General features: G+C 34.6%; 1 protein-coding gene across 2 annotated transcripts in view; it reads left to right on the top strand.

The window, feature by feature from the left end:
* The window catches only part of LOC120416772 (inositol-pentakisphosphate 2-kinase), a 321,616-nt gene that overhangs the window by 182,218 nt on the left and 123,827 nt on the right, over positions 1-15,571 (top strand). For both annotated transcript variants that reach the window (XM_052707998.1, XM_052707999.1), the window contains one exon: positions 1,718-1,866. In XM_052707998.1, coding sequence (XP_052563958.1) covers positions 1,718-1,866 — 149 coding nt within the window. The remainder of the gene's footprint in view (positions 1-1,717; positions 1,867-15,571) is intronic.

Genomic DNA, 15,571 nt, shown 5'->3' on the forward strand with positions numbered 1-15,571 from the left:
TAGAAAACTCTGATTTTTTTCAAAAATTGGCTCCTCCATGGAGAAGTTATTGTTTTTCAATGGTAATCTTTACAGAACATGTTTATGAGACCAATTGAGTTCAGCAATTCTTACCCATCCAGAGTATTATAGTAGAATTTTAGAAAACTTAATTTAAAAAAGCATAAACATTTTCGCTCGTTTTTCCTTTTTTGTATGTATTACCTAACTGGACCACTTAGTTGAATGCTTTTCATCAAAATAATCATTAATATTGCTTTTTTTGCTTGACGGGGTAATTTAGAGGGGGACCAGTAATCTTAAAAATCTGGAAGGGTAAGCTGAAGGGTAACATTACCCACTAGAAACCGATAACCGGTACTTCGGATATTCGAATCTGGACTGTAAAAAAAAAATTAAAGCTCTTCTCCAAATGGCTAAACAAAAAAAACATTATTTTAAAATTCAACAAAAAACTTTGTTTTTATATTAAATACATACTTTTCGTTTGTACATGTTTTTTTTTCCGCCAATTTTTTTTTCGAAAAATCATGTCTCCTTGCATTTTTTTATGAAATTTGTATCGATTTTTATCTAGCAATCATAAAAATTTATAATTTCAATATTCCAAACTACCGTTTCGGCCACCGTTTTGAGAATAATATTCCCAAATTTATACTTTGGGTCATTTTTGGGGACATATTTTAGCTGTAAGTTCGGACTGTACCAAACATTTGGTCCACTTTGATGATTTAAACCATCATTTGGAGATATTTTTGTTTGAAAACCGTAATGGTTGATTCTAACGTGAGCACGAAGCAACTTCAAAGTTGTTAGTATCAATCCAACCTCATTCGTCTGAAAACATAAAGGAAATCCACCAAAATCGATGCACCTGCTCTTCTTCGAAATCGCTGGTTTTTTTTTTCGTTGTTTTTTTTTTTGGTATCCTTTGCTTTTGACCGTTTCGGGTCTGTCTGGTCCAGGTCCACGCTCAGAACCAGTGGCACCGGTTGTTGTTGGCCCGCGGATGCAACTAGCTTCTTTCATGCATACACTTTAATTGTTGGTTTTAACCCTGTACTGCTCAAGTTATTTTTTGGAATTTGCATTATTTCGTAAATTATAATTTTTCTATTTTGGTGTTGTCTATTTGAGATTTTAGTTTTTTTTTCTTTTTATCTTAGTTTTCAAAATTTCCTAATTTTTTTTATTCTATCATTTTCAATCATATTCATTTTTTTATTTTGTTAGTCACTGTTTTTAGAATTACTTATTTTTCCATTATTTCTATAAATTTTAATGTATTTTTTAATTTAATTAATTTGTGTACTCCCTTTTGACTTGAAATAAAGAATAAATTGTTGAACGTTATATTCAGAAAATTTTGAGTTCTTCTACCTTAGTTGTTTAGAATAAAAATAGATATCAAATAGATTTTGGACGTGAGGGTTAAACCAAGCTTGCAGTTGTGTTGGTGTGTTTACTCTCGTTTTTTTTCTACCTTCCTATTCCATACTCTCAAATACACAGCGCTTATCAGTGAATAATTTTTTGATTGCATCAATTTCAGGTTCAATTTCGTTTGGCTTCTCCGTTTCGCTAATATCTTTACGATACTTTTTTTTTCTCTCTCTCTTCACTTTCATGTTATTTTCATCTCGCTGGCTGGCTGGAAATGGATGCTGTGCCTTGGGGGCCGTTTTTTTTTTGTTGTTTCGTTTTTGAAATCAACAAGTGACCCGACTGGACAAGGAAATCCGAGTACGTGACGGCATCCTGTATCCCGACGTGGCGTTTTTGCCGGCCAAGCTGGGACCGTACGGTGGTTGTGGTGGAGTCCAGCAGAGGGACAACTTCGTCGAGAGCTGCACCGATTATGGGCAGGTGAGTGGTTTTGGGTGGAGGATATTTTATGCACCGACATTCTGTTTACAATAATATTTTTTAAAGTTTAAGTTTATGAGAGAGGTTAAGAGATGAATATATCTTTTCTCCGATATGGTTGAAACATGATCAATTCGACTTAGTTTCAGTTTACAAGTTGCAATTATGTAATTTATGTGTTGTACCAAACAGAATGTTGTTAGTTTGATAGAATGCCAGTTACATCTAAATGTATATTAAAATTATTATATTAGACATGATTGACTATAAATCAAGCCTAGATCTTCAAAATCGAATAAATTTAAATACTTGATTTTTCGACAACGTTAAAAAGGAAAGTTACTCAATTTTGACAGTTTTTTTTTAAACATCTTTGATAGTTTTTTTTTTCACCTGGCACTTGCAAATTGCAGCACCTCACCCGACCTAGAAACAACAACTCTCAGAGTTGCAAATGCTCCTCAAACAAATGAACGGAGCGCAAGTTTCGGACACTTTCAGGTGAAATTCGCAAAACAAACGAAACGAGCAACCACTTTTTGGTTAGGTGGTCGTTACTTGCCGCAAGATGAAAGGCGGCCCTCTTGGCGAAACCAACCACAACCACTCTGCGCGCCATGTGTGTGTGGGGTTGGGCTTTTGTTGGGTCAATTGCCAGAAAAATAGCCGCCGCCGCCACTTTAGGGTTTAGCCATCAATAGCCATGGTGCACGATTGAATAAATCATATGTGATGGTGGTCTTAAGTGGTCATTATTTTGGGCTCAGTGAAAAATATTTGATTCGGATAATCAAACACCTCGCTCGAACTCTGGACAAAGCTCAACGAATGGCCTCGAGAGTGGTGGTCAATAAGTAATTACTGTTAGAAGTCTACGAAACATGCATACGTATAGGTTTGTATCTCGGACCAGATTAATCGATGCCGATAGTCATTACCTGCCAATCGTGGCGGACAATCGATCCGAAATCTAGGCTAGAAAGCTTGACTCGAGGCAGCTGTCCATTTTGGAGATATCGCCCTCGTTGGCAGTTGGGGGTTTGGCATTCAACTAATTGTTCCAATAGAATTCTCAGTTATTTCGCTAGTTTGACAAATTCTTCCACAATAAAAAAAAGTCCAATCGTCACGGCATCAACCATCGTTTATTTTTATTCAACAGCTAAAATTATTGTTATCCTTCTTATCCCCCCTGTTAAGCATTCACTCCACATCGAAAAAAAAAAACACGTTCACCTCAGATATCACCTTCAGTTACACCACCTTGGCATTTTATGGTACAGAATTTCTCTCTGTGTAAAGGTAACTCTCCTTGGAATGAAGAAGTCCCTGAAAATTATGGCCACAGCTTTTGACGTCAGTTGGTTGGGGTTGGGGGAAAAATGTCCCAGGAGAATGTTATCGTGTCATGTGGTAGTGCCTTGGAAGGTTTGTGCTGGCAATAAAATGTTATCTACTTCCGGGTTTTCTTGATATCTATCGCGTCATCGATGGATATGAACCTTAAAAAAGCGAAAAAGGTATTTTCATCAAGAGCGTAAATTTTGGATATCAGTATAAAGTATGGTAAGCGTGGTTAACAAATTCACGAATAAAATTTTACGACGTAAATTTTCTGCATGCCTGAAGTTTAGTCATGACATCATGAATATCGGTCATGAAATCATGAATAGCGATATTCATGATTTCATGAACAAAAATTCTTGAATATTCGTAAACAATTTTTTTGCCATGAATAAAATTCATAAATTCATGAATTTTTAGGCATCGATTAAAAATATCACGAAATCGTGAATCAAACAATTCACGAATTCATGAATCGAAATTCGTGATTTTTCGCACATTTTTTCTCGTGTACAAGCTCTAAAGATCGTTGATCAAAACAAACCACTAGAACGAATTTAACATACCGTTATCAGGGGTGACATTGGGTCTGGGGGGGGGGGGGGGGGGGAGATTGGGTCATACAAAAATGCTTAAATTTGTATGACCCAAACTCACCCCCCAGACCCAATGTCACCCCTGATGACGGTAAACACTTTCGTCTAAGTGCCTTCCAAGCCCAAGCAGCATCGCGCAACATGTTGAAAACGTCTAAGTCCAAATTAAGTTACAACAAGGGAGCAAAAATGTTGCAATTCGCAAAAATGTTACATCGAAACATAGTTCTTCATCCAATAGTTTCCATTAAATGCTGTGGCAACAATTTGATTTTGTGTATTGATGCAACGTTTCGGTGACATTATTGTACCAATGTTGAAACAAACAAAAAACATCCTTCATGTTGAGCGGCTAATGTTACAAATTAGTTGCAGCAAAGTTTCCTTGATAAAACTAGTTGTAAACATCGTTTACCATGGGCCATGACATAAACACATCTTTAGTGAAAAAAATCAATTTTATGCAGTTTGTCGTTTTGTTGCAACCATCAAAACACAAAAATGCAGTCCACAATGTGCAAGCGCTTAAATAAATGGGATAAGCTACCAAAAAATCAGTCCAAACGGACTTACAGTCAGAAGTATTGGGGCATGCAGATGAACTTCTAACTATTTTTTTCCACACTGTTATCGACTTAAAACGATAATTAGACACATCAGCAAATAACGAATTCACTATTCATGATATAATTCTGCTGATTATGACGAGGAGGATTTCGCGGATGAGTCAAAACAAGTCTGCGTGATTTTCAGGACGACCTCCGCAACACACACACGGCAAACGTACTTAGATGTTCCGAGCCGCCTACCCGGAGCCACTTAGCTTCTCGCCGGTGGGCAGTCTTGCCCATCGGATTTCCCGGCGAGACTCTTTCACGGTTCCGGCCGTGGCCCCAGTACGTGACCACCCAAATCAACACCCTCCGTGGGGTACGGGACAGCCGAAACCAGCCTAGGGCTGACGTTACCCACTCCGCGACGTTTCGCACCCCTTGATTTTTCGCAAGGGGGAGGAGAACCACCTACCAAGAAACATTCTTAAAACACACCTTCTAAACACAAATCATTCCACGGATTCGTTAAAATAGACATTATTTACGTTCTCGCTGAAATAAAATGAGAACTTTTATCTCGTTTGACACTTCAATAGACAAATTAATGTTTGCAAATTTTATGTTACCATTATGTTACCACAACGTTACACAAATTGGGGTGTTGGATATTTAGCTTCAACATCGTTGCTACATATCTGAAACGTTGTTGCAACAGAAGTGATGGTTGGCAATTTGCTCAAAGAGAAGTAAACAGGGACGTACCAAGGGTGAATAATTTAGAAATCTTATCACATTTATCCAATTTAATAGTTTTTGTTCTTCATTCTGAATAAGGTTTTCCACTGTTAAATCGGAAGGGATTACGAAAAAGAAGTCTAACAGAAAACAGATTTTTTTACTAAAGCCTAAAATGTACCGGGGGATAGCGGGTAATTTGCACCCACTAAGGGAAAACTTTGATCGATTGATGATTGCAAAACCGCATTTCGATGCGGTTTCAGCATATTTTGACAAAAACAAAATTTAAGAGCGAGTCCACGAACAGGGCATACCCCTTTGTATGGGACGTCGTTTGGACCTCATCAATCTGCCTGAAATTTTCAGGGGTTTTTTGTACATATAAAACTAACATCTGCTAGAGTACTCAAGGTCAACGGGAAGTGGGGCAAATCGGGACACAAAGTTTGAAGGTTCAAATACTTCAAAAATCGTAAAAAGCCTGTAACTTAGGCAAAATTCAATTTAATTTTAAAATTCAAAATGCATCTGAAAGGACTTGAAAAATGCAACGAAATGCTGGGTGAAGCATCCCAATGGAGCATTTCCATTCGAGCAGTTTTTGCTTTTTTCTACAATGTATTCCTTATGGGAGAACTGTCATTTCTACCACTCGAATCGGGTCCTCTATTGGTTAAATCTGAAGGGAGTTATTGGCATTTTAGTGAAAAAAATAGCACAATTTTCAAACTCAAATAAAAAAGTGTTCCATCCAGATATCAACTCGGTTCGACCTGCAGCTTGTAGGGGACATCTGAGACTACCATCCGAGACTGAGAACGCTTTGGGTAAGGCAGTTTAACATATTAAATAGACACTTTTACTTTTAGTGAATTTTTTGGTTGTACATTTTTGCTCGGGGGACACCTTAGATCAAAATAAAATAAAATCAACTTATTTTTATATTGCAAGTCCAATGTCAGAAAATTTACGCAAAAGTATCGCCTAACATACATTAAAAAGCAAAATGCCCTCCTAGTTTGCAAAAAAATACAAAATTTCCCATCGCTGATTTTATAAAAGGTTCCTGAATACACCCCTGTGCGTACGAAGCGCCATGATGGTAGATTGGAAAAAATACTTTCATAATCAATTTTCAGCTATTTAAACCCATTTTTTATAATGTTTTTCTACAGAATTGACATTCTGCATAACTTGCATTGAAAAGCAGATAATTTTCAAATATATTTGCCAACTTTTTTTTATTACCAAACGAAAATAGCTCTAGAAAACATAGCAAATTTTGAAAATATTAAGGGCGCATGAAAAAATCACGAGTAGAATGCAATTTCACTCGGTAAACTTGAAATGGCCAAAGAAATACACCTTCTATACATTAAGAAAAGCAATTTTGTTTGTTGTCGACGAAAATTGCGACTGGTTTATTTTTCCAGACTTATCCATTTTTGTTTTGTAGCGAAACCAAAGTGGAAACATATTTATTGAGAAATTAATTAGAAGTTAGTTGCGCTTGAAATCATGGCGGGTGCACGTTTGATTTCGAGCAAGTCTATACAAGTTAGGGGGACCAAGTCAGCCTTTTGAAAACTAAAAAGTCCATAATTTGTGGAAAATTTGTGGAAAATTTGTGCAATAAAAATAAAATTTGTGCACTGAACTTTTGAGAAGTTATTAACAAATCAAATTTTTACCTACAAGTTGGGCGGACCAAGTCGTTACTTTCAAAAACCGAAAACGTCATAATTTGTGGAAAATTTGTGGAGAATTTGTGACACTATTAAAAAAAATTGTGCATTTTCAAAAACCATGGAAAATTCAAATTTTCGATTTTTACCTGCAAGTTGGGTGGAGCATATGACCCCCCTTAAAAACCAAGTATGGCAAATGGTAGAGAAAATTTGTGCAAAATTTGTGGTATAGTTTTCAAAATTTGTTCTAATTTGTGCTTAATGTTATTTTCAAAATAAAGTTTATGTTTTTCAAATAACACATGTCACGCCATTCACTATGCAACATATGCAGCAAGTCGCGCGACACAGAGCTCTGTTTCCCAAAGGGTGGGTTGTAGCACGCGGGTTGCATAACTTCCGGCAGATTACGCAGATGTCACCACGAATCGTACGGTAAAGGAAACTAACATTTTGTGATTATTACTACCTTTTCCATAGAAAAATCCATCGAATAACCAAAAAGAAGTATAACTGTAAAAATTATATGAAAAGTGAGAAAATATACCAAAAACAGAAAGTTGTTTTGTTTTTTGTATGCAAATAATCATATCATAGATTGGAATTGATTAAAACGTTAAAAGTAAATTTCTAATCTAATCTAATCTAATCAGACCCTAGCGCAGCCAATCTTTCGAAGGGATCCTGGAGAGTGCCTTAGGTTAGATGACGCCTAGCACTCTTCTTGTCATTTATTAACATTTGTAGTGCGCCATTGCATTAGAATGCATTGAAACATCACAAGCGTTAAAGCGGCCAGGCCTACTGCGTAAAGCCGTATCGCAGAGATGACTCGTTATTGGGTTGAGTTTGAGCACTGAGTGTTCGAACAACAACACAATTCTGAATCGACAGGGGAGGAAGAAGCGTGGGGACACACCACCATACGCTCCGAGATTTTGGTTGTATTCGTTGGGAGCACCATGCTAAGAAGGTTTGGTACTCCAGGACCCTCTGGGATGGGACATTGTATTTCCACGAATGCCCTGGAAACTATTTGCCGTGGTTATAGCGCCACAACCCGCTCTCTGTAACAGTATTCCTAATTCCAGTCCACGCTCACCAAGTCGTCATGGCCTAGTGGTTAGCAGTTTTGCTTACCAATCCAAAGGACGGAGGATCGAACCCCGCCTCGAGCGACTTTGATTTTTTGTTCATATTCATCATTTCAAATTTCTGTGTTCTTAAATTTCTCGTTGGGAGCAGATGGGAATCGAACCCAGAACCATTCGCTTACAAAGCGAACACCGTAACCAGTCAGCCACGGCCGCTCCATTAAAACGTTAAAAGTAAATTTATATATATACCGTAAAACGGGGTGACTTTGGTAGCCGGGGTGACTTTGATAGGTTTGAGATTTTTCCGCAAAATGAATAGTACAAATTTAATACGTACGGAATGGTTTAGGATCATACTGTCCGTGGTAGGGAAGTCTTCAAAGTACCTCAAGAAAAACTTTTCATAAAATTTTGAAAAGTTTAAAAAGTTAGTTGACAATAATTAAGAAAATATTGAGGAAAAGCATTATTTCAAGCTTCTCAAAGTGTCATGATTTTCTCAATAAACATGATTTAAAATCGGAAGACGGAATGCATTTTCGTATTCTTTGGACTATTTTCCACTAGGCGAAGGAAAAATAAGTTTGTAAATAATAAATAATATGTGTTTTTGAAATACAATAAAAAATACTCAGATTTATAACCGATTTCAGTTGAACAATTTTCTTGTAAAATATGAAAACTTGTGATTCATGCTTCGAATTCAATTTCAGTTGCAATATAAATCGATATATTTAGAAACAAAACTAGTTTCAACGAATTTCAGAAAAAATCCAATATTTAAAAATAGCAATTTTACCTAAAATTTATAAATATTTTGTTAAAAAGCTTATAAACTTAGTTAACTAAATATAAACATTGATTTTTTTTTCTTAAAACTATATCAGCAACCTAGGTGATGGTACATTTGACGTAAAAATAAAGTTTGAACACCTTAAGTTTAATTATAACAAGAAAAACTATGACTATTAAAGTCACCCCGGAATTAAAACTTGGAATTTTTAACGTAACTATTTTTCTAAACACTATTGAAATAACTTTTTTTTTCAAAAATAGTGCATGAACTTTGCGTTGCCTACCCCAGTACATGTTTTAAAAATAATAATCTTGAGAAAAACCTTACCAGTTGGAAAACATTCAAAAAATAAATTGAAATCCTATCAAAGTCACCCCGGTTTACGGTACTAGTCAAGCCAATTATTGAATAAACTGCTTTTGAGATATATCAAATTCAATATTATTTCATACATAATAATTATTTTCCATTATTTTGTTATGATATGTGAACCAAAACATTCCAATGTTATGATATGTAAACCAAAACAAGCATGAACATTGTTTGTTATAAATTTACCAAATATTCAAGCTTCCCTGCACCGTGCGGTACACGCGGTTCGCTTGTACCTCGGGTTTGCTTTGCGCCTGCTTTGTTCGGTTTACACCCGTACCCGACTCACACGAACCGAGGGTATTTTGGTTTAAAGTGCCTAATAGAAAGTGGGGACACGAGAAACTGAGAACCCAGCGATTTTCTGTCAAAAAATTGAGCACCTCCAAGATCTTACACATAAGGTGCTTACAATCTCTCCTTCGTCCATAGGATTTGTCAAAAAATGAACACCTTCTATTTAAACGCTTGGTAAATTTTGAGTGACCAACTGTGAGTGGCTTTGCATTTTGAGTGCCTTGTCCCCACTTTCTATTAGGCACTTTATTTTGGTTCATCGTACCAGCGCACCACGACACTCTCGGTTCGCCGCGTCGGTTTTGTGTCTGGCACTCACCCATGGCATGAACCCGGTATATGAGCCACACGCAAAACGGACATTAGGTATAAATTCCTAATTTTTAGTATTTTTTGAACTTATGTTCTAGCTTGTCAAATTATACCTAAAAATTAGTATTTTTTTCTTCCTAAAATTTAGGATTTTTTTAGAACACTAAAGTACTTCTTAAAAATTCCTAAATTTTAGTATTTTTTTTAGTTCTAAAATTGCGATTCACGTTTTGACAAGTCAAAACAAAATAATTTCGTGGCTGTGAGTTGGTGTTCCGCAGTGCTGCTGAAAACTTAGGAACTTTGGCAAGGTAAGTTTTGTGCAGGAAGAAAAGTGATTCTCCGGTTCTGCACGGAGAACGGAACCCGGAGCATTCTTGTTAGAGGAAGTGTGGCTCGCGTGCTTGTGGAAGAGGAGGAGGTGGAGGACGGAACCTTCAACTCCCGGCGGAATTAAAAAAGTCGCCTCTTCCCTCTCGTGCTCTGGAGGACGGATCTCGGGACGGATATTTTCGGAAGAGCTGGAAAGGGGAAGTATAAACGGACCCCAACCGTGGGGATTGTGCGACCGTGGCGATTGTGTGAATGAAAAATTGTATCGAGTTTGAGTTTAACGAACCAATTTTTATCTTTTTGTGATTTGGTTGGACGTTGCGGGTGTGTGTATGTATGCGTTTGTTGCGGACGTTGCGGGTGTGTGTATGTATGCGTTTGTGAAAGTGCGTTTGTGAAAGTGTTCGTGTGTGTGTGTGTGTGTGTGTGTGTGTGTGTGTGTGTGTGTGTGTGTGTGTGTGTGTGTGTGCGAAAATGGGAAAGGGAGAGAGAAAGTAGAAAAGGGAGAGAAAGGGGGAGTTTGTGAGAGAAGGCTGGAGGGGAAGAGCGAAAGAAAATGTGGGAGAGAGATAGGGTGAGGGTAGAGGAAGAGAGACATAGAAAGTAAGAGAGAGAGAAAGTGGGAGTGAGAGGGGCAAAGATGAAGAAAGAGAGAGATAAGAGATATAGTTGGAGAGAGAGTAGGAGATGGAGAGATAGTAGGAGATGGAGAGATAGTAGGAGAGGGAGAGATAGTAGGAGAGGGAGAGATAGTAGGAGAGGGAGAGAGAGTAGGAGAGGTAGAGAGAAAGTGGGAAAGAGAGAGGTGAGAAAATATGGGAGAGAAAGAAAGGGAGAGAGGGTAGGAGAGAAAGAGAAAAAGTTGAATTGAGAGGAAGGGAAGAGAGAGATAGCAGGGAACAGGAAGAGCGAGAAAATAGAAAAAGAGGGGAGAGAGAGAAAATTTTAAAAATCTCTAATTCCAAACATTATAAAACTCCAAAAAATCTTATATTCTACAATTCCAAATATTTAAAGATTAAAATGTTGAAGTTGTAAAAAAATTAAAATATTAAAATAATCAAAGATATTTAAAATAAATAAATATTGAAATATTAAAGAACTAACATATTACATAATATTATAGAGCAATTCCAGCTCAAATCAGGAATTTTTCTGGTACTTTTGTACCCGACCCTCTCCGATTTTAATGAAACTTTGTAGACATGTTATCCTAGGCCTATATAAGCCATTTTTGTGTATATGGAGCCAATAGTACTCGAAAATAACATTTGAGAAGGGTGTATGGTATTTAAATATTTTTGCATTTTGTAATTTAAAAATTACTGTATCTCGAAGCCATTGCGTCGTATCAAAAAGTGGTCAAAGACAAACTTGTAGGAAATTGGACGGGCTTTCTGAAAAAAATACACTGAAACAAAAATACACGCCACATCTATGAGATTTTTTGATTTTTAAGTCTAAAACTTAAATTTAAAGGTGATGTCACGATTTTTTTTCGTTCAAAATTTTTGAGGAAATAGCCTAAAATGTTACCAAAAGACTGACGAAAAATGCAGGATGGTATGTCTCTCCTAAAAAAATACAAAAATCATTTACTAAAACTGTTTTTTTGAAAAGTGGTCTAAACGTCAAAATTTTTGAAAACCGGTAGTGGGAATCGATTCTCCAGACAATTTTACATAAAAGTCTCTATATTGACCATTGTCCTAAGTCCAATCCTTGGGAAGATACAGCGGTTTTAAAAATAAAAATGTTGAAAAAACGGGTTTTTTGGTGGTTTTTGACAATTTCTATATGACAGACTTGGTTTTTCAGTCTCGAAAATATTTTTACCGGAAAGCTCGTCCAATTTCCCATAAGATTGTCTTTGACCACTTTTCAATTGGATGTATGGGCTTACAGATATAAGCTTTATTACATTGCTAATAACTGAAAATAGAATATTTTTTTCAGTGTGGTAGAAACCAGGATAGTAAATTTGCTAACGTAAATATAAAAACGATATAAATCAAAAAGCTGTCAAAGGCAATCTTATGGGAAATTGGACGAGCTTTCCGGTAAAAATATTTTCGAGACTGAAAAACCAAGTCTGTCATATAGAAATTGTCAAAAACCACCAAAAAACCCGTTTTTTCAACATTTTTATTTTAAAAACCGCTGTATCTTCCCAAGGATTGGACTTAGGACAATGGTCAATATAGAGACTTTTATGTCAAATTGTCTGGAGAATCGATTCCCACTACCGGTTTTCAAAAATTTTGACGTTTAGACCACTTTTCAAAAAAACAGTTTTAGTAAATGATTTTTGTATTTTTTTAGGAGAGACATACCATCCTGCATTTTTCGTCAGTCTTTTGGTAACATTTTAGGCTATTTCCTCAAAAATTTTGAACGAAAAAAAATCGTGACATCACCTTTAAATTTAAGTTTTAGACTTAAAAATCAAAAAATCTCATAGATGTGGCGTGTATTTTTGTTTCAGTGTATTTTTTTCAGAAAGCCCGTCCAATTTCCTACAAGTTTGCCTTTGACCACTTTTTGATACGACGCAATGGCTTCGAGATACAGTAATTTTTAAATTACAAAATGCAAAAATATTTAAATACCATACACCCTTCTCAAATGTTATTTTCGAGTACTATTGGCTCCATATACACAAAAATGGCTTATATAGGCCTAGGATAACATGTCTACAAAGTTTCATTGAAATCGGAGAGGGTCTTGTACAAAAGTACCAGAAAAATTCCTGATTTGAGCTGGAATTGCTCTATACAAAATTAGAATGTTAAAATATTCAAATCATTAAATATTTATTTTAGGTAAGTACATTTATGCAAAAGTTGTGTTTTGTGTAAATAAAAATATTAATATCATTTAAAATTTAGTTTTTCTTCTGCCTGCATAGCTCTTGGAAAATACCTAATTTAAAATTTGAAATATTGAAATATCAAAATATTAAAATATTAAAATATTGAAATATTGAAATATTAAAATATTAAAATATTAAAATATTAAAATATTAAAATATTAAAATATTAAAATATTAAAATATTAAAATATTGAAATATTAAAATATTAAAATATTAATATATTAAAATATTAAAATATTAAAATATTAAAATATTAAAATATTAAAATATTAAAATATTAAAATATTAAAATATTAAAATATTAAAATATTAAAATATTAAAATATTAAAATATTAAAATATTGAAATATTAAAATATTAAAATATTAAAATATTAAAATATTAAAATATTAAAACATTAAAATATTAAAATATTTAAATATTAAAATATTAAATATTAAAATATTAAAATATTAAAATATTAAAATATTAAAATATCAAAATATTAAAATATTAAAATATTAAAATATTAAAATATTAAAATATTAAATATTAAAACATAAAAAAACCAAAATACATATAAAAAAGATAAATTTAATATTAAAAATATAGATACATTGAAAAAATAAAATATAATTTAAATTTTAATATTTATTTTTAGGTGAGAACATTTATGAAATAGTTGTGTTTGATATAAATAAAAATATTAATATCATATAAACCATTGTTTTCTTCTGCCTGCATATCTCTTGGATAATACCTAATTTGATCTTTGATTATTCTTAAGTATAAGTAATTTTCGATCCCTCACTTTTCTAGAAAATACCTCAAATTTAGGTATTTATGCCTAGAAATAAGGAATAATCATGGTCCGCCATCTTTGATTATACCTGATTATCAGTAATTTTGGATCCCTCACTTTTCCAGAAAATACCTCAAATTTAGGTTTTTATACCTAAAAATTTGGAATAATCATGGTCCGCCATCTTTGATTATACCTGAATATCAGTAATTTTGGATCCCTCATTTTTTCTGAAAATACCTCAAATTTAGGTATTTATTCCTAAAAATTAGGAATAATAATGGTCCGCCATCTTGGATTATACCTGAATATCAGTAATTTTGGATCCCTCACTTTTCCAGAAAATAGCTCAAATTTATGTATTTATACCTAGAAATAAGAAATAATCATGGTACGCCATCTTGGATTATACCTGAATGTCCGTAATTTTGGATCCCTCACTTTTCCAGAAAACACCTCAAATTTAGGTATTTATACCTAGAAATAAGGAATAATCATGGTCCGCCATCTTGGATTATACCTAAATATTAGTAATTTTGGATCCCTCACTTTTTCTGAAAATACCTCAAATTTAGGTATTTATTCCTAAAAATTAGGAATAATAATGGTCCGCCATCTTGGATTATACCTGAATGTCAGTAATTTTGGATCCCTCACTTTTCCAGAAAACACCTCAAATTTAGGTATTTATACCTAGAAATAAGGAATAATCATGGTCCGCCATCTTGGATTATACCTAAATATCAGTAATTTTAGATCCCTCACTTTTCCAGAAAATACCTCAAATTTAGGTATTTATTCCTAAAAATTAGGAATAATAATGGTCCACCATCTTGGATTATACCTGAATATCAGTAATTTTGGATCCCTCACTTTTCCAGAAAATACCTCAAATTTAGGTATTTATACCTAGAAATAAGGAATAATAATGGTCCACCATCTTGGATTATACCTGAATATCAGTAATTTTGGATCCCTCCCTTTTCCAGAAAATACCTCAAATTTAGGTATATATACCTAGAAATAAGGAATAATCATGGTCCGCCATCTTGGATTATACCTAAATATTAGTAATTTTGGATCCCTCACTTTTCCAGAAAATACCTCAAATTTAGGTATTTATACCTAGAAATAAGGAATAATCATGGTCCGCCATCTTGGATTATACCTAAATATCAGTAATTTTGGATCCCTCACTTTTCCAGAAAATACCTCAAATTTAGGTATATATACCTAGAAATAAGGAATAATCATGGTCCGCCATCTTGGATTATACCTAAATATTAGTAATTTTGGTTCCCTCACTTTTCCAGAAAATACCTAAAATTAAGGTATTTTGGTTCTACAATTATACCTAAAATATAGGAATTCTCGTACTAAAACGCTATTAGTAATTTTATTACTAATAGCCGATTAGTAATAAAATACCTTATTGCAGTCAGGTTCGATTATACCTAAAAATTAGGAATTTATACCTAATGTCCGTTTTGCGTGCAAGGTGCTTCACTCGTTACGAGCCGAGGTACGTGCCGTGGTACGCGCTGGCGGTACAAAACGGGTTCAATACCACGACACGTACCACGGCACGCTGGGTTCATGCCATGGGTGAGTGCCAGACACAAAACCGATGGGGCGAGCCGAGAGTGTCGTGGTGCGCTGGTACGATGTACCAAGATACCAATCTTGACTTTTTTTTGATAAGGTCCTATAAACAAATGTAAACATTGAGTGTATCCCGCTTACTCCGATGGACTTTGACATAAGGTGTGAAAGGGATACACTCAATGTTTACATTTGTTTATAGGACCTTATCAAAAAAAAGTCAAGCAATACACAAATGGGTTCAGGCACGTACCGAAGCTAGAAAACCAAACCCGCGGTGTGCGTTGGCACTGGCGCATGGGAAGCTTGCAAATATTAATGA

This window comes from Culex pipiens, chromosome 2 (assembly GCF_016801865.2).
Source record: "Culex pipiens pallens isolate TS chromosome 2, TS_CPP_V2, whole genome shotgun sequence".
NCBI lineage: Eukaryota > Metazoa > Arthropoda > Insecta > Diptera > Culicidae > Culex > Culex pipiens.